At 41.9% G+C, this 25,592-nt stretch overlaps 3 protein-coding genes across 6 annotated transcripts; all 3 read left to right on the top strand.

Moving 5' to 3' along the window:
• The first annotated feature begins 2,251 nt into the window (after positions 1 to 2,251).
• paplnb (papilin b, proteoglycan-like sulfated glycoprotein) lies at positions 2,252 to 12,343 on the top strand. Of its 3 annotated transcripts, none has more exons than XM_054762674.1 (13): positions 5,968 to 6,113; positions 6,319 to 6,389; positions 6,637 to 6,746; positions 8,284 to 8,344; positions 8,423 to 8,525; positions 8,614 to 8,741; positions 9,311 to 9,598; positions 9,669 to 9,845; positions 10,951 to 11,101; positions 11,182 to 11,262; positions 11,425 to 11,578; positions 11,654 to 11,732; positions 11,911 to 12,343. In XM_054762674.1, exons 1-13 carry the CDS (start codon positions 6,035 to 6,037, stop codon positions 12,148 to 12,150), a joined length of 1,722 nt encoding a protein of 573 aa, XP_054618649.1. In that variant the 5' UTR covers positions 5,968 to 6,034; the 3' UTR covers positions 12,151 to 12,343. The 3 variants fall into 3 exon arrangements, with proteins under 3 accessions (XP_054618650.1, XP_054618649.1, XP_054618647.1); XM_054762672.1 differs by having other exon boundaries at positions 11,908 to 12,343; XM_054762675.1 differs by lacking the exons at positions 5,968 to 6,113; positions 6,319 to 6,389 and adding an exon at positions 2,252 to 2,332 and having other exon boundaries at positions 11,908 to 12,342.
• Positions 12,344 to 12,559: 216 nt separating this feature from the next.
• erh (ERH mRNA splicing and mitosis factor) lies at positions 12,560 to 14,118 on the top strand. The gene is made up of 4 exons (XM_054762371.1): positions 12,560 to 12,701; positions 12,928 to 13,015; positions 13,104 to 13,224; positions 13,301 to 14,118. Exons 1-4 carry the CDS (start codon positions 12,699 to 12,701, stop codon positions 13,401 to 13,403), a joined length of 315 nt encoding a protein of 104 aa, XP_054618346.1. The 5' UTR covers positions 12,560 to 12,698; the 3' UTR covers positions 13,404 to 14,118.
• Positions 14,119 to 14,483: 365 nt separating this feature from the next.
• Positions 14,484 to 25,320, top strand: smek1 (SMEK homolog 1, suppressor of mek1 (Dictyostelium)). Of its 2 annotated transcripts, none has more exons than XM_054762368.1 (15): positions 14,484 to 15,576; positions 15,682 to 15,737; positions 15,840 to 15,938; positions 17,523 to 18,140; positions 18,767 to 18,844; positions 18,936 to 19,052; positions 19,263 to 19,379; positions 19,940 to 20,071; positions 20,227 to 20,329; positions 20,401 to 20,559; positions 20,638 to 20,807; positions 21,243 to 21,385; positions 21,667 to 21,857; positions 23,145 to 23,356; positions 24,087 to 25,320. In XM_054762368.1, the coding sequence occupies exons 1-15, from the start codon at positions 15,435 to 15,437 to the stop codon at positions 24,210 to 24,212; spliced, it is 2,463 nt and encodes an 820-aa protein (XP_054618343.1). In that variant the 5' UTR covers positions 14,484 to 15,434; the 3' UTR covers positions 24,213 to 25,320. The 2 variants fall into 2 exon arrangements, with proteins under 2 accessions (XP_054618343.1, XP_054618345.1); XM_054762370.1 differs by having other exon boundaries at positions 14,485 to 15,576; positions 21,246 to 21,385; positions 24,087 to 25,319.
• The last annotated feature ends 272 nt before the right edge of the window (positions 25,321 to 25,592 follow it).

Below are 25,592 nucleotides of genomic sequence, written 5' to 3'. Positions count from 1 at the left end.
AGTAGGGTCCATAAGTTGTGTTCTTTCAGGGGGGGTAAAGACATCACAGCAGGCCCATGGTTCCCCCCTAAGGCACCCTCCTACCGAGGGCCCACAGGAGCAAACCGCCGGCCCATAACTCTCCCATTCTTCCTGTGACAGGGAGCTTTTCATACGCTCTCATTTACTTAAGTAAATCACCGGGGGGAAACAGTGTCACACGCTTTTTTTCTGCCGCAGTTACTGGTGGTGATGACGGGATGTCTGAAAGCATTCAACGGAGATGAAGCAGATGTTTTTCCAAGGAGATAAATAAAGACAGGGATGAGTTCATGGGCAAGTGGAGTGTCAAAAGAATGGACATTTTTCCAGTTCTGTTTTCCAAATGTGCTTTGTACTGCAGCACTCATGTCTGCCATTTTAAATCTAATCCTTTTACTCGCCCAAAAGGGCTTCAAAAACGCTCCAAGACCGACAGGCAGTTGTTGCAAGTGTGTTTTTGTTAAAGGCCCCACGAGTGGGACTATTCTCCGACGCACCTCTGACACTCATCTGGACCACAACAATGCCCCCTTTTCTCCCTCTCTGCATCATGCTTGGCTGGGTTCCCTGAATACGATCCCGGATGAAATAATCCATACCCCTAAACCCCCCACCCAGCTCCCACATGCACTGACAGACATTTAAACACACAAATATACAATGTCGGAACTTTATCACAACACATTAAGCCTGCGCTGAAACACAGAGGGGTACGAGTCTCAAAATGGAAGTAAAACTGTACATTTGAGCCTTTAATGTATAGGATATCAACATGTTTCTCCCTGAGAGACACATAAAACACCAGTACACGTGTTGTGTTAACGGCATTATGAGGAGTATCATCATTAGTACTAACAACAACATTGCCCTCGTGTGGAAGTCCTGTGGAACTACAAAAACGTTGAACGCCACATCTAACATTTGATTTGTCATGACTTGGCTTATTTTGCTATATTATTAGTATTAATTATTATAATTATTAGGCTTGAAAAAATATTACACGCTGTCCTAGTGGTTATCATGTTGGCCACACAGTTAGGACTTGAATTTGAACGGGTTTGAATCTCCGTTTGGGCATCTCTGTGTGGAGCTTGCATGTTCTCCCCATGCGTGTGTGTGTTTTTTCCGGGTACTCTGGTTTCCTCCCACATTCCAAAAACATGCATGTTAGGCTAATCGGCGACTCTAAATTGTCCATAAGTATGAATGTGAGTGTGAATGATTGTTTGTCTATATGTGCCCTGCGATTGGCTGGCGACCAGTCCAGGGTGTACCCCGCCTCTCGCCCGGAGTCAGCTGGGATAGGCTCCAGCATACCCGCTGAGGATAAGCGGCACAGAAGATGGATGGATAAAATATAAATGATAAATAATTATGACAGTAATGACTTCATGTTTAACGTGTAACCCTGCCAGTGTTTTAACACAACAAGGTGATAAGGTAGAATAAAGTAATATAAACATAATCCTGGAAAATAATTTCTATTAAAAAAATAATATAAATATAAAGAAAAATTATACAAGAAAATAATTATTAGAAAAAAATGTAATTTTTTGAAAATTGTATTTTTGTTAGTGTTACTGCATAACATAACATGTAATTACATCAAAACTAAATCATTTGTATAAAAGCAATATATATATATATATATATATATATATATATATATATATATATATATATATATATCACTTTTGTGACTGGTTGACATGAAAATATCATAGATGATCATTTTTTATTTATTTGCATTTTTATGTTATTATTGCTATTTTTTTCATGTTAGTGCGCACCATTTTTGCTGAGAAATGGGCGAGCTCCGACAAGGTACCATGCTGCAGACGCCGCTTATCTTCAGTGTGCACGCTGCAACATCCTGGATGTTCACACACACTTCAGAACTAAAGGAACAAGTAAGTGCTTTGTTGCATCTTAGCCACTTTGCCCTAGCTGATTGTAATAAGGATCATGTGTGGATTTCTTCTCATATTTCCTGTCAACTTCCGGACGCTTTATTTATTTATTCTTTTAAAATAATACACGTATACCCTATAATTAAGGAATTCAATGTTTAGACTACAGGCATTGCTGATTGATTGTGCATTTCTTTAATTATAATGCTTCAAAAATTAATGTGCTCCATGTCTTAAAAAAAAAAAGTTTTTTATGTTATTCTGCACCGTCTTTGGTGCCAATTTTGTATTTAAAAGTCATTGGTTGTCCTCTCTGGCAGAACAAGTTGGTCTGCGTTGATAAGAGACTTGAAGCGGTGAGGTCATCGTTCAGAGTTCTTATCTTTACTGCCATTTAAAGGGTAGGTGCTTTTTGCAGCACTCTAGCATGGTTTCACACATACACAGACTTTTTGTATGTTTTCTATTTAGTAACTTTCTATGGGGTGATGATGGAGCAGAAGAAAATGAACATTTACAGACTATTTTTATGAGTAAATCTTTAGTTAGAATTACACGCAAGATTTGCAATTATTTTTCTGTGCAAATTCAGTCCTTAACCTTTCACGCAGCATCTATTGCACATTTAGACATTTTAATACTTTCTTTTTCAGATCAGGTACCATTCATGAAATGTTATATGAGTTATTTTTATTACGATAAAAGTATTTCAATTCATGATGTTTGGCAATTATGGCAAAATTGTGGTGGTCTTTTACTACAGCTGTGGCAGTGACTCAAATGTTGCGCAGTGTCCCGTCGCTACATCGCGATTCACTTTTCGCGGTTCACTTTTCGCGGATTCGCTCTTTCGCGGATTTTTTAAAGTGCAATTTTGCACAGCGTATGAACGCGCGTTGTGTTCTGAGTCCTTGTGGTGTATTAGAGTGATCTAGCAGTGCTCTGTTGCACGTGGTTGTTATTGTACTTGTACTGAGGGTGTTTTATACTCATGTGAGAGTTGAAGCAGATGCATCAAGTTGTCTCAGTAAATACAGAGCCACAACAGTCCTGATTGGCTAAGGGAGAACCCGCCCACTGTGTTCTGTGTTCTGGCTGTAGACCATTGTCGATCGATCTCCTTCCTGTTGTAGGATCGCTAGCTGCGATCATACATGCTGAATGACGGCAGAAGTTGCAAGTACTGTATATCGGCATATGCCGATACTTGCTATTTCATTGGCCGATTGATCGGAGCACCCCTCGAATACAGTCATAATATTTCGAAAAGATTAAAGAGTCGATTATTTCAGAAGAAAGGGAGAAAAATCTAGCAAAAATGGGAAAACAAGCACAAAGGTCACACTAATAATACACTTTTTCACATATATCACCATATCTACATGTGTTTGTTTACAAAATATCAAAGTCGCCTGGAAAAAGTTTGGACACCCCTGCCATAGACCAATGAAAACACTGGCTGATAAGCAAGCCACACCCAGTAGGCTTTTTATTTGACAATTGAGGCCTGATGGCTGCACAACAGAATCACTGCTCTGTGCTAAATATAAAACACACATTTGAATGGAAAGAAAGACAAAAGGCACTGCAAATGTTAGTTTGTTGAGTATATAAAGGTGTGTGTGTGTGGTAGCACACCTAAGTGTAAAGGCCGCCCACACACGGCGCCACAAAGGTGGCTGCTAATCCGTCTGCGGTCATGGCCGTGGCGATCTTGAGGAGGAGGGAAGAATCACATAATCTGACGTCCCGCCTGCTGCTCCCCTGAGCTGGCGATGGTTTGGAGAGGGGAGGGTGTTGCTCGGGATAGCGTCCCTAAACGGATTACAGGACCAGTGAGAGGGCACCTGGACACACACATGCGTCTACACAAACACACTTCACACACGGGTACGCAAGCAGATTAGTGCATTTTTCACCCTGTGCAAAGAGCTTAAAGTCTTCGCCAGCTGAGCAGCACAGAAGGTGAATGATTCTCTTGTCTTCCAGCTACTGACCCCACGAATCAGTAAGTCATGGAAGAAGACACAAAGCGTGAGCCAGAAGCGCCGCCTCCGGAGCCAGACACGAACACCGAGGCAGCTGCAGTCGACGCTTCGGACGAAACGTTCGAGATGACGACCGGGAGTTTGAACGAGCTCATGAAGAGCATGGAGCTGCTGCTGTCAGACGTGGAGCAGCTGAGGAGCCACTGCAGCAACCAGGCCAGTGACCTGCTGAATGCCGCCACGGAGCTGAAGCAGCAGCAGGACGACCTGAAGGAGAGCTACATGGAGCTCTCCCGGGATATGCAGGAGATCGTGGATGCCATGGAGGCGTTGTTCAGCACCAAGAGCGCCTTCGAAGCCAAAGAGCAGGAAGCGCAGAAACTGAGCAAGCAGTTCTGAGGGACGCAAAATGACTTTAATCCTCATGGAAGGAGAATGATGGGTCTGGTTTTAGATACAGTATGAATGTGTGAGACGGCATTTGCTTGTGTTTTAATGGCTTTAAAGTAGGATAAGGAAGATTTTGTTGCTCTGAGCTCCTCCTCTGGTGGTGAAATGTTGCTTGCTTTGCATGCTAACCTACCAAAGAAGCCAGTGGATGTATGCGACAAGCGCAATATGAGAGTTGTCCTGGCTGGTCCACTAATATTATAGACCTCTAACGCAGGTGATGTGTTGTGACAGCCACACCATTCGCCCATTACACAAGCTGTTATTCAAATTATTACATAATGTTGCTTTAAGATGATTTAGTGACAAGATTAGCTTATCCGCTTGACCCAAATATAAGACGACACCTCTTTTTCATGACATTTTTACATCATGTTTTTGATATCGGTGAAATAACTGGTGGAGTTCTTCGCTGCTCGACAGTTGTCCGGTGACTCTGCTCCATTGATGACCGTTATTTTTAAATTGGCATCATAACAACTTTTTTGGAGTGTGCCCTGGCTGCATCTCTCCAGGTGAATGGTGCGTGTGAGTGACGGGAAGAAAAGCTAGGCCTCTCTTGGGAAGAAGTTGAAATACAGTCATCCCTCGTTTATCGTGATCAATTGGTTCCAGACCCGACTGTGAGAAGTGAATTTCCACGAATTTCCTTACTTATGAATAGAATATTGTCATAGTTCAGGCATAGAAAAACTATTTACTACCTTCTAAATACGGTTTTTAACATTATTAGAGCCCTCTAGACATGAAATAACACCCCTATGGTCACCATTGCACTAGTATTACCCAACATAGAAGACATAATCAGAGAAAATAAGACATAATATAGAGTCACACATGTTAGCATCGGGAGAGTTCCTTGTTGTTTCTTTTTTTAACTTCTGGGACTTCTTGTGGTGGCTAATTTAACATTACTGACACCTGGTGACCAGTGTAGAATACTACATATCAACGTGTTTTTCAATGCATTTTCTGAATGTCTTATATTTGGATTTTAGTTGATTTAATCATTTTTATGCTTGAAAATGCTTCATTTAGGCCAAAAATATGTAAAATTTGCTTAAAAGTGCATATTTTTGGACTAATAATATGACGTTGTCAACCACGGAACAGCATGATTTATGAATGAACATTTTTAAAAACCGTGATAGCATAAAGCGGCAGCATTCAAACCGCGATGTAGTGAGGGACGACTCTTATGTCCGGGTCAATTGCGAATGAATTGCTGTGTATATTATGTCGACATTAAGCACGTAATTCCACAGTGTAAAATGTATGCGTTGTGGACATTTTTGCACAACAACAGGCATCGTTATATGCTCTGCTTTTTGCCTGTGGGACACATTGTGATTGTCTCCAATCATGCACTTCTACGTTTAGGATTTATTTTACAAATGCATAAAATTATTAAAAGAATCTATCCTCCGATATTGTCCCTTCTCATTATGCGTTGACATTTTGGTATGAAATGAAAAGCACCGTCAGCTGCAGCATCAGTAGTTTCCCATACCTGAGTCCCCAGATCATAACAGCCTTTGACATACGTAAATAAATGAATCTTAAACCTCCATGGACTGCAGCATAGAAAGAGGCTGTGTTTCAGTGTGTGCCTGAGCTCTGGTGCCTGATTGGCTGTGCTGACAGAGTGAGAGGATAGAAAGCTGGATGTCAGTGTGCAGCATTACTCCTTGGACTAACACCGGGACTGGACGCATTTCTTGGGCATTCTCATTTACCGTAGAAGGTAAGACTGGTATTACATAGCATTGATAAAAGTATTGGGGCTCCTAGATGTGATACTTACAGAAAGAGAACATTTTTAAAAACATATGGCGAAAGTCATCAGTAAGCATGTCGTAATGAACCTTACTTTGTTACTACGATTTGATACATGAATAAAACATCAACAAAGTAACATTTCATTCCTATCCTTGTCATTGTTTCTGCAGGTGCCAATAAAATGGACAAGCTGAGAGTCCTGGCTCTCCTGCAGTTGCTGGCGATACCCGCAGTCTTTACTGTGAGTCTAACATCTGGCAGTGTTTTTCAACTTTCAGTACAGTATGTTCTAAAATGTTTACATTCTTCAAAAGGTCCGGCCATGATGCCGCTTGAATGAAAGAGCAGATTTATGTGCATGTTATGCAACATATGGGGAATATTTTGTGGTTAAGCATGTTGCAGTCCTGCCACAGTGTGTATATACTGTGTAGGGTAAGTGAGACTTACAGGCTGACGAAGTGAGTTTGATGCTTTTGCGCTTACAGCAGACACAGCCGTTGCATGATCACTGGGGGGAGTTTGGCCCCTTTGGCCCCTGCAGCCGCTCTTGCGGCACAGGTGTGGCAATGAGAACCAGGAAATGTATTACATTAAGGTATTTGCACACTCTTGATTGTTCATTGAATGAAACAGTAATGCTAATCACACCCAGACTGGATAGGCTGGACTAGGGGTTTTCAAAGTGTGGCACGGTGAGGCTCCCCTCAAAGAATATATTACGATTGGGGCTTCCTCCATCCATCCATCCATCCATCCATCCATCCATCCATCCATCAATTTTAACGAGGGCAACAGTCTCAGTATGGAAGTCCAGACTTCCTGGTCCCCGGCCACCTCTTCCAGTTCCACCGGGAGGACACCAAGGCATTCCCAGTCCAGCTGCAAGACATAATCCCTCCAGCATGTCCTAGGTCTGCCCCGGGGCCTTCTTCCGGCTGGCCGTCCGGGAGGCATCCGGACTTGATGCCCGGGCCACCTCAACTGGCTCCTCTCAATGTGAAGGAGCAGAGGCTCTACTTTGAGCTCCTCCCGGATGACCGAGCTCCTCACCCTATCTCTTAGGGTGAGTCCAGCCACCCTACGGAGGAAACTCATTTCAACGGCTTGTATCCGTGTTCTTTCGGTCACGACCCAAAGCTCATGACCATAGGCGAGGGTGGGAGCATAGATCGACCAGTAATTTCAGCGCTTCAGCAACCGACGTTTTTGCGCATACAGTCATACCTTGGCTTTCGTACGCCCCGGTTTTCGTCAAAACTTTCTCCAACATTTTGCCTCGGCTTGTGTACAATATTGCATACACTGTATCGTCCCCTTTTGGCCACACCGTCAGGAGATCTGGAAGATACGAGTTTGAATCTTCACTTGGGCATCTCTGTGTGGAGTTTGCATGTTCTCCCCGTGCGTGCGTTCCCATATTCCCAAAACATGCATGTTAGGTTAATTGGCGACTCTAAATTGTCCATAGGTATGAATGTGAGTGTGAATGATTGTTTGTCTATATGTGCCCTGCGATTGGCTGGCGACCAGTCCAGGGTGTACCCCGCCTCTCAGCTGGGATAGGCTCCAGCATGCCCCCACGACCCTAGTGAGGATAAGCGGCATAGAAAATGGATGGATGGATGTAAGGTGAGAAGCACTCTTGATATCAATTTTAAGCCCACATCAACAATAATTTTCATCCATTCATCATTCATAATCATTTCGCATTGTTTTCTGCATTTAAAACTATATTTATTCTCTATAAAAATTTGCTTGTGTCAGATTAATTGGATTTACGTGATTTCCTGTTGGAAAAATTACCTCGGTTTTTGTACATTTTGGTTTTCCTCTGACCTTTTGGAAGGAATGAATAACTCTCACCGTAGGAACTACAAGTCTATTTATTGTAGCTTTAACGTAACTGCAGTGAGCATAGCAGGTCTGGGGGAAAATATAGATAGATTTTTTTCAAGCTGCTGCACCTCCCCTGAAGTTTCTGCCAGGGGACGCCCGCCTCACACTTTGAAAACCCCTGGGGTAGACCTTTTGTGACATCCGTTAAATGCTATTTTTGAATGTATAATAGTCTTAATAATGTAGTTTGCATAATGATGATTCTTAATATTTGCTTCCCCTGTCTCTTTTTTTAGGACAGATGGGGGTCATAACTGCGTGGGATCATCCGAGTCCTTCCAGATCTGTAATACAAATGTAATATTTATTTTGTGTGTAAAACTTGGCACTCAAAACTGAGCGTGACCATAAAACCACAAAACATTAATATTATAGGAATGTCCCGTGGGTTCCAGGGACTTCAGGGAGGAGCAGTGCTCCCAATTTGACCGAATGGAATTTCAAGGCAGACATCACACTTGGGTGCCATACTATGGAGGTAGGGTACGAAATACTGCAAAATAGATGCAATGTGATTACTGGATGTAAGAATGTTTAGATGGGGTCTGTTCTGTTCTGTTCTGCAGCCAACCCATGTGAACTGACCTGTGTCACTAGAGAAGAGAACATTTTTTACCGTCACTGGCCCAAAGTACAGGATGGGACACTGTGCCATGTGGGACGCAGTGACATCTGCGTGGACGGCATCTGTAGGGTGAGGACGATGGCGAGAGAACCACGCCTCATGTAAACCTTATGGTTACAAACAGCTCTTAACAAGATGCAGTGCAAACTGCAAGCACGATAATTAGCATATTGTTTAAGTACTATGCTAACAATGACATTCACACATTTGAATATACAGCAGATGCACGTCTATTCGTGGTTTGGCATGCGCTTGCATGCATTTTTGCAGATTTCTTTTGTGTGCTTTAGATGGTGAACTGTTTTTATGGTAACTTGAATAGAAAGTGGTTAGATGGCGCTGTCTGCAGGGTGATAATAGCGCTGCAGATATGAATCCAGAAGGGGGCGCTGTCTCACAAGTCAATTCACTCAACATTTTCCAGCAGGAAGGTGCTTTAACAAGACGTGATGCTGTGTACCGCGATGCTGATGCTATGCGCTGTGAGAGGCATATCATAGGGGAAAAATCATAGGTATCATAGAGTTAGGCCGTTTCATTGGTGGGTAAATTAGTCGCAGCTTTTTGTCATTTTGTGAAAAGCAGGTTCTGCTGTAATTTAAAGAGACAGCAAGCACCTTGACAACTACTTGTTACAGGCAGTAAGCCAAGGAGTGATTTTGGGCATGGAAGATGACACATATCCCGATAGCCCGAGGGAGACCCAAACATACGTGTACAAAACCGGCGCCTACGGTGACTGCTCTGCCACCTGCGATGGAGGAATGCAGTATCGCAGCGTTGAATGCTGGCTTCAGGACCCGGTGAACCCCCATGCGGTGGATGAAACGTACTGTATTATGCAGCGCTTGCTGAGACCCCAGTGCCAGCAGGTGTGCAACATGCACCCATGTGACGCAAAGTACACTGTCTCCAGCTTTAGTGAGGTTTGTATCTTTCAAATGCTTTAGTGCACTATACATGAAGCTAAATCATTGTGGTCTGCATCCTGATTAGTGCTCAGTGACTTGTGGGGAAGGCCAGCAAACAAGAGAAGTGATCTGTGAGGGTCTAGGAGGGGAACATTTGGCGGACGAGGCCTGCATAGGCCTCACCAGACCTCCCTCGGTCCGAACGTGCAGGAGAAGAGTCTGCCACACACACATCGCCTGGCATGTGGCCGCCTATGGACTGGTAATTATAGGATTTCAATACTATTTTCCCCATAGTAAATAATGGAAGAAGAAATACTCGTTCCAGAGTCAAACTGTCACATTATAAAACCATACAGGTATTTTAAGTAACATTTTAATACATAGCCTCATAAGTGTAAAAAGTAACCACCACAGCAGGGGTGTCCAAACTTTTTCCACTGAGGGCCACATATGAAAAATGAAAGGGTCACTTGGATATTTTGTATATATTTCAAGAAAATCTTGAAGTCTTCATCTTGGCTTTGTGATATACAGTAGGTAAAAAAGCCTATTATTAGTATGAACTTCGGTTTTTGTTCTTTTTTTTCCCCAATTTTTGCTGTTGCTTTTTTCAAATTGTCTAAATATTTCAACTTTCTTTTTAAGTATCCTTTGTCAATTTTCTTTTCGTAATATTATGACTTCATTCCCATAATATTTTGACATTATTTCCATAATATTATAACTTATTACCCAACCAAATTTTCCAAAAACTCCAACTTTATTTTGTTTTGTTTGTTTCTCATAATAGGACTTTAAAAACTCCTGTTTTCTTTAATAATTCACCTCGATGTTACTGAAATTCTGTTATTTATCCTCATAATATTACAGGTTTATTCTTGTAAAAGAGTTTTTTTGTGTTAGAATACGACTTTTTTCTCTTAATATTTTGACTTTATTCTCGTAAAATTATTTGTTTTTCCATTTTTTGCAGTTGCAAATGTTTCTACTTTCTTTTTGTAAATTTTATTCTTGTAAATTATGACTTTATTCCCATGATATTTTGACTTGATTTTGCCTTTTATTCTCGCAACAAAATAACTTTTTCCGCAACCTCATTTCCCAAAAATTACAACTTTATTGATTGTTTCTCATAATATTACGACTTTAAAAAAATAGCTTTTAAAAAATAATAATAAAATTACAGTTGATTTGAACATTTTTGCTGTTTTTTTGTAAAATTGTATTTTTAGAATGTGCCGCGGGCCAGTAAAAAAAAAACGACGCACGCTGCTTACGGCCCCCAGGCCGCACTTTGGACAGCACGGCACAACAGTATCATGCAGTATTAATACCTAAAAGTGTGTCTGACTATAATGTTGCAGTGCACTCGCAGCTGTGGCGGCGGCGTGAGGGAGAGGCAGGTGGGCTGCTTCGACTCCGATCTAAAACCCCACCCAGTGGTCAGGTGCGGGATCACAAGCAAACCTGTAACTGCGGAGCAATGCAACACACAGCCTTGCCATGAAGCTCAAAGTGAGGCAACCTTGCCCTTGCAGCGCACTCTTCAAATGTGACTGTTGTGACTGACTTCAGTGGATATTTTCTCCCTGTAGGAGTCCCGAGTCTGCAGGATCCAGGGGCGCATGAAAGCACCATGACAGGATTTGTACCACATGTTCCTGGGGAGCCTTCAAGTGTGTAGAAAATGAACATCATGTTTGCATGGTTGATTATGCAATTAAAGTGGTAGATTTGGATGTGATTTGAATACTATGACTTATTATGTGATGTTACGATACATTCATTCACATATGCGGCGTATATGCTTAATGATTTGGATACGTGTCTGCATTTAGTTGCTTCCAGACCAAACACTGACAGTGATGCCAGTCTAAGAGTAGCCCCTCCTGACTGTCAACAGTCTGCTTATGGCTGCTGCCCTGATAGCCGTGCACCAGCCACTGGACCCAGAAATGAGGGCTGCTCCCAAGCTGACTGTGTTCACACTCGGTAGCAGTTTTTGTGCCCTTCTTTTTCTACTATATAGATATGTATTTGCTAAGGTAAAGTACCTTCCATTCTTAGGTATGGATGTTGTTTGGATGGAGTGACTGCTGCTCAAGGATTTGGAAGAGCTGGGTGCCCCGAGTACCAGACCATTGTGGTAGGAAATGTCTAATTTTTGCCTCTATTCATGTGATGAAAAATTCTTGTATTGCATTATGACAAATGCAGCTGAAAGACAGGATGTGTCATCATCTGCTATATGAAGCTTAATTAACTTGTTCACTTTTAAATCAAACTTCTTTCTGCTTCATTTACCTTTGGTTCCCATCCAGCAGTCCGCAGAGCCAACTCCTCCACCTGTACACAATGTGTGCTCCCTACCACGCGACGAGGGCCCCTGTGACACGTGGAAGAGACGTTTCTATTACAACCCAAGCAGCCGCAAATGTACAGAGTTCTGGTTTGGCGGCTGCCAAGGCAACTCTAATAACTTTTTTTCTCTGGCGGCATGTCAGAGAAAGTGTGAGGGCAGGGAGCCTCCACCTGGCCCTTTCGGGCGTACCGCTACATCCTAAAATACCAAAAAAGTGTATGTTTACATGTGAATAACAATTACGCATACGGACAGCGTGTATGCCTGTTTCATGCTCTTGGTTGTGATGTTATTCATTGTTTACAAATTTTGCATGCTGGTCACTGTAATTTGTGTATTGCAACCCATGGGATTCAATAAATTACCCATTTTAAATAACTCATCAATGTACAAGTTGCTCTGTAATGTGACACCATTAAAGACAACGTTTCACCAGTTTAGCTCTTGCCAAATATCGAAACTAACACTCTTCATTTACACCAACATTTCTGATTTTATTAACTGAATGCAGAGCTTTCAGTTTACTTGTCTTGCAATGCTGTGTCCAGACCACACTTTTATTTTGAATCTAACCTTTATTTTGAAGCCGGTTAACTTCGTAACCGGAAATACGGTCATTCCACTTCCCTCGACTAGCCTTAGCATAAACAGCTAGTAGCTACAACGCAAGGGGAATTGCAAAACTTCGAGTGTTGTTTTAGCCAACGTTTCCCGTCCTAATAAACCCAAACGTCTGAATTCAGCACAGATATGGTAAGTGGATGTGTTATTGCTGACGTGCAGACGTAAATTTACAACATAATTAACACCGACTGCTGCTGATGAGCCACCGTTGCTAGGCTAACAAGCTAGCAGGCTAAAACAGTCCAATGAGCTGTGCTAACGCAAACGTGTGGTCTACTTACACCGTTTATGTATAGAAATAGAAATAATATTGTGTATGTCGAACAACACCAATTATGTATTATCATTTTGGCAGTCGCACACAATCCTTTTGGTTCAGCCCACAAAGAGACCCGAAGGCCGGACATACGCAGACTATGAGTCTGTGAATGAATGCATGGAAGGTATGTCTCGGTGACTTTTTTTTAAATTTTATTTCATTGTCAGCCAATTTAATTGATGTAACTATTTTCCTTCCTGTACCTCTTGCAGGTGTGTGCAAAATGTATGAAGAGCATCTGAAGAGGATGAATCCAAACAGCCCATCGATCACATATGATATCAGTCAGTTGTTTGACTTCATTGACGACTTGGCAGACCTCAGCTGTCTCGTGTAAGTGTCGTACAACTGAAACACTGATTTTAATGTTTGTGTATTGTTTCAATTCATTGTCCTTTTTATTATAAAGTTACAGAGCTGATACCCAGACATACCAGCCATACAACAAAGACTGGATCAAGGAGAAGATTTATGTCCTGCTGAGACGTCAAGCTCAGCAAGCAGGAAAGTAGAGAGAAGTGATACCGATATTGTCCTGCTACACACATCTGAAAGGAGTGTATTGTGCAAAACATTTACATTGCAAAGACTTTCTGGAGATCTGTGTAATAGGACAACAGTGTACTGTAACGGGAGAGGGATGCCCATATTGTATATTGTTGAAGGCTTAGGATGTAAGCGTCTGTGTAAGCTCTCAGTCGTACAGGAGTTGTCCATCGAGGGAAAGGCTTCTTGAGACGTCATCTGTACGGTGTCAGACGTTTCGCTCCTCATCCGAAGAGCTTCGTCAACGCTGACGAAGACAGAAGTACAGATGACGTCTCAAGAAGCCTTTCCATCAGGATGTAAGGCACACTTGTTACCGGATACATTTTGAAAATAGACACCTTTTTAGAATTTAACGTGCTGTTTCGCAGTCATTTCTCCTCCCATTTCTATGGAAGCTAATTCATGTTTGGTTGTATTTAATGTTTACTGCTCAATTGGATTTTATTCATTCATATGCAGATGGATACATCTGCATCCATCCATTTTCTGTACCGCTTGGCCTCATCAGGGTCACTGGTGAGTTGGAGCCTACTTGGTTTTATGTTATTCAGACTTCTAGTGGTTAGTTAAATCATGATAAATTCTGTTTTTGTAAACCATTTATTTTACGTTTGTATGTTATTTCAGGGAAATGGCGACAGCCGTTTGTTTTCTAATAAAGTTTTGGTATCAAGACTGTTCTTTGTTCTTTAATGCACAACTTTAAAGCTATTTTATTTCTGAACTTTGCACCAAGAACTACTCAGAGTGCCTCATGCAGATGGATTATTTCATATTTTAATATTTTCAAAATGAATAAAGATAAAAAAAAACTATTATAAATAGAACTGGGTGAAAATGTTTTGTTGGTTGTTGTAATTTAATGTGGCGCCTTTTTTATAGTTTTGTACTGATTTTAATCCCTGGTGGAAAATTGATAATAAAACCAGCATGCATCAGCATTAAATACTACATCATTAAACATCTACATCATATGACATGATTACTGAAAAGGCAGTAGGGTACACGTAATAAAGTCACTTCCGTCACGCACTGTCTCTTTAAATGTGGCGGGTTGCCCTGTTGTTGCTGTGCTGGAAACCCCGTACAGACTGTTGGGGCCCAAGATGGCTGAATACTCACGGGGGACTGTTAGCAAATAACCGAGCAAGACATTGGGAATGAATGACAAATAGCAATATGGTGTAAAGCAAACGCTTGAAGTAATTTTCCGATTACGGGCTTGTTGGTTTGCATTATTTTCGGAATGTATGACTACCAGTATGGAGAGAGTTTTCTCTCCGCGGCCCCGAGCCAGAACATGGCGGAACACTTTGGGAAGATATAGTGGCTAACGCTAAGCTAGCTGGCGTATTATTGAGTGACATTTACAAACATTGTTCTGGATTAAAACAACGCTCAGTACTGACCGCAACTGTGAAATAATGTTTTTGGTGTGTAGCTGTGGTTATTTCGCATTAATGCGGTTAACATACGAAGCGCTGGTGTTTGGCTTACATGGAGGCAAGTCAACTCGTTAGCCCTGCTATTAGCTAACGTTGTCCGCAAGAGCACAGCTAAGCGGCGCAGAGTGTTTTGGGGAATAAAAGTATTGTGAAACTATTGTCACACCAATGCGACATAATTAGTGTCAACATTGTTGGCGTAGCAGTAGTGTGAACGCAGTCCCCTCTGCGTGGTGCATTTCCATGTTTTGATGTTACGCTAGTCTTCAAGCTGGCTTTCCGTAGTACGTGATCATCTGTTAGAAGTTTGTTGGTAACACATCGACATAATATAGTGTAAATATATTAGTGTGAAGGAGGTTGAACAAGTTGGACGTACGGAGGAAGGCTTGTTGGTCATCTTGACCCCGGACGCAAGATTGCAACGATTTGGGCTGCTTTTGAAGTTGTGGCGTTACTAAGGTGAAGCGGACACCCTGTAACAGCCAGGGAGGCTCGGCAGGTGGGGTGTTTGGGGGAGGGGGGGACCGGTTGCAAGCACCTGTCAGGATGACGGACACCCGTCGACGAGTCAAAGTCTATACCCTCAATGAGGACAGACAGTGGGACGACCGTGGCACAGGACACGTCTCGTCGGGCTATGTGGACCGACTGAAAGGCACGTCTCTTCTGGTGCGAGCAGAGAGTGACGGTAAGTGCGTTCACCTTACACGCATTATACTTGCACTTGGATGTTATACGTTGAGATCACCTTCATCAGATGTCCAACATTGATATTGTCTCTATTGCTGCCAAGGTTCCCTACTACTGGAGTCCAAAATAAACACAAACACAGCATACCAGAAACAGCAGGTCAGTGGTTTTTCTTTTTTTATAAAGCTCAAGTGCAGTGTCCACGCTGATAAACCAGACACTATTAATATGCTTTTTTTTTTGCTGTGTTTTTTTTGACAGGATACACTCATTGTGTGGTCAGAGGCTGAAAACTATGACCTGGCCCTCAGCTTCCAGGAGAAAGCCGGTTGTGATGAGATCTGGGAGAAGATTTGCCAGGTGAATGCGCCTCTTCTTGTGTGTTTGCCACCTTTTGTTTATTTTGGCTGCCATGTCTAGGTCATGAATTGCAGAGGTAACTCAATGTATTGCCAACGATTATTATACAGCGGTTGTATGATAATATTGCTATATATGAGATATCCGAACATTGTTATCTATGTATCTGAAGAGGGGAAAATGTGCTGTTGTATACTAAAATGCACATCATTGGAGAAATGTAGTAATACACCACCACGCATTTTTCCTCCTTTTCTGTGAAAAGCTAAAATTTATACTTCACATTGAAGTCAGCTTACTTCATACTTTATTTGCACATTTACCCACCTAACTTTGCCCCTACGTGTGTCTCAAATAAGCAAGATTGCATTTTCGTCAATCATCGACTTAAAAAATTTAGTTCATTTTCCCCAAATTGTTAGCATTTGATTAATCCTGCTACACATTTATGACCACGTCTCCATTTGTGACAATGTTGGATTTTTTCACCAAAATAAACAGAATGGAGCATCTTGTAGCGGACTAGCTAATTGTTAAAAACAACGTAGTAAAATATGTTTTCATTGGTTGGTGACAGATTTGGATGTCTGGTAGAGACAGTATTGATAGCCAACGTTGCTGTACTGACACTCCAACTGTGAAAGATTGCAATATTGATAATTGTCTGAAATACACCCATTTTTTACTGTATTTCACAAATAAGACATGATTGTATATATTTGTATGAATTAACAACTTTAGATGAACTGAACATTTAAACTAGACTAGTCTCTTTAATAGTAGCAGAACATTTGAATCACACTTTAACCGTGTTACGAGCAATGAGGGATTGCGTTCAAAGATGCTGCCTAATTTAAGTTGATTACACGTTTTGAGTGTATTTGCTGGGATTGAGCATACTGAGCATACTTAAATACAGTAAATTGTACTTCTGCATTAAGAGTTACGCTGTGTGTGTGAACCCATCATCATGTGAACATTGCCTGGCCAGCACGGAGAGTACAGAGCTAGTTCAGTCCTGCGCTGACACGAAGAAAGGAGACAATTATGGAGGTGTTCATCGTTTGTGTGTGTGTGTTATGAACCGATAAGTACTTTCAGTGTTGGTGATAAGAATATCAACTTATTGCTTTTCTTTGTCTTTTTGTTTATTTAGACTACACATACAGGCATAATTAAGGTAGTGGTGTGCCGTTCGGCGTGTCTCTGAATGCACCTTGTCCGCGGGTGTGGAGGTGAATGAGGAAATGTTGTTCTGAGTACTACAGATGTGTTTGTTGGAAATGCATATACGGTGTTGGAATTTTACACTGTTGTTGAAGTGTTCAGGTCAGAATAAAGTTAATAAAATCGCTGTGGGGATGCTACACTGTGGCTCCGTCTGCCATTATTACAGAAGTGTGGCTTGCCATGCGTGCGTTAATTACTTTAACAATTTTAGCGTAATGAATTATGTTACCATCAGTTATGCGCTATTTTTTTTTACAGCCCTAATAATAATACAATCATACATCAAATTTACTTTATTTAGTGCTTTTGTAAGTACATAAAGGCATTGACTAATGATTTTGCTACATTCTCAAGGTGCAAGGAAAGGACCCGTCAGTGGACATCACCCAAGATGTGGTGGACGAGTTAGAAGAGGAGCGCTTCGATGACATGTCATCGCCCGGCCTGGAGTTACCGCCATGTGAACTGAGCCGCCTGGAGGACTTGGCAGAGCTGGTGGCATCCTCGCTCCCATCGCCGCTGCGGCGCGAGAAACTGGCGCTAGCCGTGGAAAACGAGGGCTACATCCGCAAGCTCCTTGAGCTTTTCCGCGTGTGCGAGGACTTGGAGAACCGGGAAGGACTGCACCACCTGTACGAAATCATCAAAGGCATTTTTCTACTCAACCGCACCGCACTTTTTGAGGTCATGTTCTCGGACGAGTGCATTATGGACGTCATCGGTTGTTTGGAGTTCGACCCGGCGCTCCCACAACCGCGGCGGCACCGGGAGTTCCTTACAAAGACGGCCCGCTTTAAGGAGGTGATCCCTATCTCGGACCCTGAACTGCGTCAGAAAATACACCAGACCTATCGGGTACAGTACATTCAGGACATGGTACTGCCAACTCCCTCTGTTTTTGAGGAGAACATGCTGTCCACCCTGCACTCCTTCATCTTCTTCAACAAGGTGGAGATTGTAGGCATGCTTCAGGTGAGATTGGGTGACATATTTAATCAGCTCTTCCTCTGAAAGGTATGGGTGTTGTTGGTTTTGTTTTTTATTAATCATGTAAAAGGTGGCTTGTAAGATAAGAGCCACATGTAAAACATACTGAATATTACTAGCCTTAAGGCGACACTGACTATTCTTGTTTGGTTTTTCAGAATTGCGTTTTTATCAGGCCGATGGGGTTGCTGCTGTTCCGTTAGAATTTTTTTTTTAATGATCATGTGACCTTTTGTACACTGTGTGCAGTTGTCGCCATAGCGACTAAAAGGTGTTGCGTAAACCTGTCATGCCGAGATAGAAGAAAACCGAAACATTTGTGCTGTGTCCTGAGGTGACCTTCAGAAGTTAACCCTCGTGTTTCTCCTCATTTAGCATGAAGTTGTTGAGGACAAAATCGGCATACCTTGGGGTTATCATTTGAAATGTCGCAGTAGCACACAATGTAAACCGCATTACTTCTCAATAATCAATTACTTTTTCTAAACTCTTTTATTACAAATGGCAGAAAAACTGATTATGTTTGCTGTTTTGAAACAATATGGTTATCTCAGGTTTTTTAGGGTTAGTTGTCAAGTGGCACTCACGTTTTCCTTCCTATTTGATTTCAGGACGATGAGAAGTTCCTGACAGATCTTTTTGCACAGCTAACAGACGAGGCGACAGAAGATGACAAAAGACATGAACTGGTATTATTTTTTTTTCCCTTCAGTAAAACCAAACTGTTGAAACTTCAAAATGTTTACAAGTTTAAAATATACATGTTTTTTCCCCACATAGGTTAACTTCTTGAAGGAATTCTGTGCGTTCTCACAAACATTACAACCTCAAAACAGAGATGCCTTCTTCAAGACACTGTCAAACATGGGGATTCTACCTGCACTAGAGGTGATACTGGTGAGTAGAGACATTTAATTTATGGTGTGTGTTGCAATCCCTCTTCTTATCTGGAATGTGCTTTAGTAAGTAACTATTGTTTGTTCCTGTTTTCCTTCTTTATTTAGCAGCAATTAGTTTTTCAAGCTGCGAGAATACATTTTTTTCCCACCAACTTATTTACAAAACATTACAATCCAATGACTGATACAGCCTTTGCTTGTGAAACAGGGAATGGATGATGTCCAAGTGCGAGGGGCAGCCACAGATATCTTCTCTTATCTGGTAGAGTACAACCCCTCCATGGTACGAGAATTTGTCATGCAGGAGTCTCAGCAAAATGACGACGTGAGTACTAAGGCAAATGCAACCTCCTATCAGCTCTATGTGCATATCTGTCTAATTGTTCTAAACTACAGTGGAACCTAATTCCTCAGGAATTAGTAAGAATCAATTCCAGGGCCAAATTGTTGCCTTTGTAAAACCTTTACTAACTGTACAGGCACTTTTTTAGTATGCTTTTAACAATACAAGTGTGACGATGTTGTGTGATGTCGCATATTCCTAATTGTACAACCTTGGGGGTGTTGAGCCGTTGTAATTTTTTCTGTATCCTAATATGTAATACAGTTGTCCCTTGTTTATCGCAGTTAATTGGTTCCAGACCCGACCACGATAAGTCAATTAGTGACCAGAATACTACAAGTGCTTGTCTTTCAACATTTTTTTACTACTAATAGGCCGTAGTCACCCATCGACTAATTAAATTTAGAAAAACCAAGATAAAATAAGGGAGCGATTTCGAACCGCAGTGTAACGGGGGACGACTGTATAACCCATCTGATATTTAAATGTGAAATTATGATACACAAATTTGTTGTTGCTAATGGTTGTTTTTGGCCCTCCAGGACATCCTCCTGATCAACCTCATCATAGAACACATGATCTGTGACACAGACCCAGAGTTAGGGGGGGCAGTACAGCTGATGGGTCTGCTCCGGACTCTGGTGGACCCAGAAAACATGCTCGCTACCGCAAATGTGAGTTTGCCTGTTATATACATACATACATATATTTTTCTGTGTTTTATTCAAGTGTTTTGTTGTGTTTTGGGTCTCCTGCGGTTGCCATCAAGTAATATATTGATTTATTGACTGTTAGTTATATCACATTGTCTTGCATGCTATTTTGCCAGAAAACAGAAAAGACAGAGTTCCTCAGCTTCTTTTACAAGCACTGTATGCATGTCCTGTCAGCTCCACTACTGGCCAACACCACAGAGGAAAAGCCTAGCAAAGGTATTGAATGTGTGCTTATTTGTCTCAAATCAACAGCTGAAAAAATCCCTCATCCCTGTTATCCTTCTTAGATGATTTCCAGACATCCCAGTTGTTAGCCCTAATCTTGGAATTGTTGACATTCTGTGTTGAGCATCACACCTATCACATCAAGAACTACATCATCAATAAGGACATTCTCAGGAGGGTACTGGTCCTCACTGCCTCCCAGCACGCTTTCCTGGCACTATGTGAGTTTTGAGCTGCAGCAAAATCAGACTCCAACGCGGTTAGCATCTTGTTCTCAAAATTGCTTCCTGTGTGGCCAGGTGCTCTGCGCTTCATGCGAAGAATCATCGGCCTGAAGGACGAATTCTACAACCGCTACATTATGAGGAACTTTCTCTTTGAGCCTGTCGTTAAGGCCTTTCTCAAGAACGGCTCGCGCTACAATCTCATGAACTCTGCCATCATTGAAATGTTTGAGTATGTCCGCGTGGTGAGTATTTTTCTATCAAAACACATTTGTTTGCTTGATGTGTGGAAACCGTAGCTCACAAAGTGCAACCTGTCAGTAACACTCTTCACTCCATAGCTACAGCCCTACATGTAAATGTTATATATCCAGTACAACACTATCAAATTGCTAATGAACAGACATTTATGCACTTGAATGTGGCCTCGTTGATAATGCAAATGCACAAATCACGTCTGTAGGACAAAAAGACTTTCATTGATACATACTAATGTTTTTGGTGTTCACCTCCCTACCCCTCCTCTGTTCCTATTTCTTATTTTTCCTACACACACCACTCTTCCCCCTTATCCATATCATTATCCTGCACTCCAAACTACCCTTGTTCTTGCCTTTCCATACATTTACTTCAATTCCCCACATCCTCCCCTTCCCTCTCCTCTCTTCCATTTTTCCTAGGAGGATGTGAAATCTCTCACAGCTCATATAATAGAGAATTACTGGAAGGCTCTGGAGGATGTGGACTATGTCCAGACCTTCAAGGGCCTCAAGCTGCGGTATGAACAGCAGCGGGAGAGGCAAGACAACCCCAAACTGGACAGGTGAGTTATTCCAGTATATGAGGGGTGGTATAGCTTTCCATTACCATCTGCATGTATATTTACTGCTCCAGGGAGGCCATTTTAATAAATACAATATTTTCATCACATCTTTGGCGTTTCTATAATTTTTGAGTACAATACACTCAATTCAACGCTGAATCTCTTACCAAAGCTTAAATAAATACAATGCAAATACCCATACTTCCATATTACTATTAATATTACTTGTGTTTAAAAAGAATCTAAAGTCTTAGTTAGTCATTATTATTGTTACTTATTAGCATGCGCTCAATCCTGAGAAACCACCGCTTCCGTCGCGATGCACGGACACTGGAAGATGAAGAGGAGATGTGGTTCAACACGGATGAAGAAGATCTTGAAGATGGTGAGGCTGTAGTACGCCCGTCTGACAAGATGAAGAATGAGGAGGACCTCATGGAACCCATCAGCAAGTTCATGGAGAGGAAGAAATGTAAGTTTGTATTTTTTATTTATTTTTTTTACCTTAAATGTATCGCTTCGTTGTTCTGATTTAAAACAAAAAAAAACAAAAAAAAACACTATTACGATGTCTTGTAATTGTGAATCTTTTGTAGATTGATATGATGCAGACTTATTAGAAATGCATAGAGAACATTTTCAACTGTTATGCTGCGCTGCTGTTGTATATTTAGGTTGCTCTCACACTTAATTTGCTTTCTTTTATCCAAATCAGTCGAGGTGTTTGTAAACATTTGACCCTGGCTTGGTTCTTGTCACACCGTAACAAATTTAAGCAAACCAAAATGTGTTCTTACAATTCATAGGTGAGTGGTCTCTTGTCTTATTTGTTGAGTGTAAACAAGAAGTGTTGTTGCACAAGCTAGTCAGTGAAACAGCACAAAACACAATTTTATTAGTAATTACCTATTTTTTTGGACCCCCTGGCAATCAAGGGACCTTGGAATTGTCCTGTTTTTTCCCCATTCATATGGCACCTCTGGCCAATAGCACTCATCATAAATCAATTTAAAAATTTATAATTAATCCATGTGATCGTTATCGGACAATTTCAGTCCCGGATGATCAGTATAGGAATCGGCAGCATAAAACCCTGATCGGAGCATCTCGGTCCTCCTTCACATGGTGAAAGGAAGCCCCATGTGTTTAGTTTTGTCACAATTCTACCTCCACGGGACAAATCTTATTTATTTCAGTTGGTCTGGATAGAAGTGGGAATTGTTTTCTCACCACAACCAAACCACGCCAGATTTCATTGGCAACTGTACAAAGACCTTGATTTGCATTACAGTGTTAGTACAGTAGATAAGGATAGGGATCACCAGCGAACAGCTAAATTCCGCCAGTAATTGATAATCAGTGTTTACACTCACATCGTGTAGGCGTAGGTTGCGGTGCGTTCACGACTACTTCATGAAATTATGCTTGCCACAAATTTTGAATCTTTTGTTGGCTCTCTTGAGTTGCCACTTTCATCTCGAAGCAAATTAGCCCTTGAGTCTGCCATGTCAATCACACAGTCGTGATAGTGGATCTTTTGACATTGCTCCATGCTGTAAGGATCCACTGGCAGACTTGAGCAAAAGTTGCTGGCTTGTTGCCTGCTTTTCATTCAGGTTTTCAGTACTTCGTCCTCACAAGAAAAAACGTTGGAGACTCTTTGTGTGCTATCTTGATTTTAGAATAACGACTTCTAAACGGTGAGCCATGTCTTGTAAACTGTTTCTTAGTAGCATCTTTGGTCTGCCTCTGCCTGCAGTGAAAGACGCAGACGACAAGGAAGTTCTGGGCAAGTCAAGCTTGTCAGGCAGGCAGAATCCCAGCTTCAAGCTCTCCTTTTCCGGCTCCACCAAAACCAGCCTGTCAAGCCCTCCTTCATCCACTTCCTTGAATCCTGGTTCTCCTGGTTCACCTGAGTCTCCGGGCTCAGGGACACGGAGCTCACCTCCCACCCCAGCGGTAACCACAAAGGTGCGTAAATGGTGCAAGCACAATTGATTGTGATCATGTTACAGCAGCCTTCATACTAGGGGTGCACGATAATTATCGGAGCGATAATTATTGGGTTGATATGAGGGAATTAGGATGTCATACCGATAAATCCGATGTTCCAATGAGGCGAGATTCAAAAGTGCTCCTGTTTTCTTCTTCCTGTGATGTTAACGGGCTGTCGTAACTTCCCCTGACCTCACTTGTAAACAAACATTCACTTTCCGAGTAAGACACTTTGTGTGCTAGTTGTACCAAATGCTTCGCGATGAGGGGGGGAAAAAAAACCCACAGAGCACACAAAAGACTTTATCAGCCACCTGAAATGCCAGTGCCGTGGTGTTTGAAAAGTGCAAAAGGTTTGCCAGGGACCTCCATGGCATCACACCGGCTGCTTGGAACGTGTGCCCGAATACAGTGCACCTTTCTGGGCCATGTCAGGTGGCTCCCTCCACTGTATATTCTGGTTCTCCAGACAGTAGTGATGTGGTGGTAGTAATGTCATGAACAGGTACAGTTGCTCAAATCCAAATTTGTTCGAGTCCTTGCCTCTCAGGTGTGCAAAAACTACAGTAAATCTAAATAAAAAAAACAAAAGATATAAAAAAAAGTTATCGGCTATCGGTATCATGTTGGTCTTGAGAAGCAGGAAGTTATCGTATCTGTTTGCATCTCTACTTCACACATAAGAGCTGTGTACCGTGTCCTGCAGGGAGGATTAGTGGGACTGGTGGACTATCCTGATGATGACGACGATGACGAAGAGGAGGAGGAGGAAGAAGGAGAGAGTAAAGACGACGCTCTGCCACCTTCAAAAAAGTCCAAACTGAACTCCTAAAGACGCGCCACCCTGTCAGTTAGTGCTCCACTCAGACAGCTTCTGAACACAGACTTTCTTCACACAGGAACGATCAAACTTGTAAACAAATGGAATGAATGAAAGCCACACACTGCTGGTGGTCACAAGAGGAGATGGACTTGAACAGATTTGGAAAAAAGCCTCCTCTTCCTCAGACCAGCCCAATTCAGACAAGTGCCAATCAGGAGGCCAGAAGGGAGAAACTGTGTGAGGTGAACAGACAAGGTGAAGGTGAAGGTCAAGTCAAGGGGGTGGGAACAGTCGCACAAAAGTTCTTCAGCAGTCTCGGACGTTACCACAAAGGTCTCATGGAGGAAATGACCACGTACAAAATAAACGTGTATATGCAGGCTGAAATCCCCCAAGAGATTGCAGACTTGGATCATAACACCCCCCACCTCACCCCACCCCACCCCCACTCCCCCTACTCAGGGAAGGACATCAGTTGCCCAAATGGTTCAGCCAATTCAGACTCACACACTCATCCTCTCATAATCTCTACAGAATCCACTTCTTCTTTTCTTCCTCTCCTCTTTGTCGTTGCTTTGTCCTGTTTTAAGTTGGCACCTAGGAGCAGGCAGGAGGCAGGAGTGGCAAGGAGAGCTGTCTTTGGTGTACTTTGATGATGTCATCAGTGTTGACGTTCCTCAGCGGACATTATTTCTCCCAAGAGGAGGGAGAATTAAAAAAAAAAAAAAAGCCAGCAGTTTTCTTTGTTCATTTCATTTTCTTTCTCTTATTTGTCTCGCTTAAACCATTCTCCTGTTCTTTGTTTTTGTAAATGACAACAAAAAGATGACCTGCCTTTAAATGTTCAGGATGTTTTCAGTCACACTTGAACAGGTTTTTAAAAGACCTCAGTAGGTGAGCTAGTTTTACCATTTTTGCCCTTTGAAACTGCAGATTTTTTGGAGAAATTTGTAATCCCGTCTTGATTAAAGATTGAGTGGAATTCTAGATGTGATGTATTTTGTCATATCTTCTCATTTTGTTTGTTTTTCCTTTTACATGAGTGTACACTTAGTTGTTCAGAATATTTGGGACCATTAAAATGATCTTTGCTGTAAGGTGTCCTACTACCGTTTGTCCTAAAGTGTTTCCTGGTTGAGGCTTATATAACAAATCCAACGTCTGCTTAATGGCACAAATAATTCACCTTATTTGTAGATGCAGCTTTTCTTGAATATTTCCTGTTACACCGCTCAAGCAAGGATTAACAATAAATGTGGCACTGGGTTGCAGCTCCACTCAGTGTCCACCAGGTGGCAAACTTAGCCTTGCAATATCTATTGTAGTCAATGGGACATTTATCTTGCAGTCTGTAGCTCTTCCACTCTATTATGTGTTATGTCAGGATGA

This window comes from Dunckerocampus dactyliophorus, chromosome 19 (genome assembly GCF_027744805.1).
Source record: "Dunckerocampus dactyliophorus isolate RoL2022-P2 chromosome 19, RoL_Ddac_1.1, whole genome shotgun sequence".
NCBI classification, from domain to species: Eukaryota; Metazoa; Chordata; class Actinopteri; order Syngnathiformes; family Syngnathidae; genus Dunckerocampus; species Dunckerocampus dactyliophorus.
The sequence above is the reverse complement of the archived record's forward strand: the minus strand, read 5'-3'. Positions and strand labels throughout refer to the sequence as shown.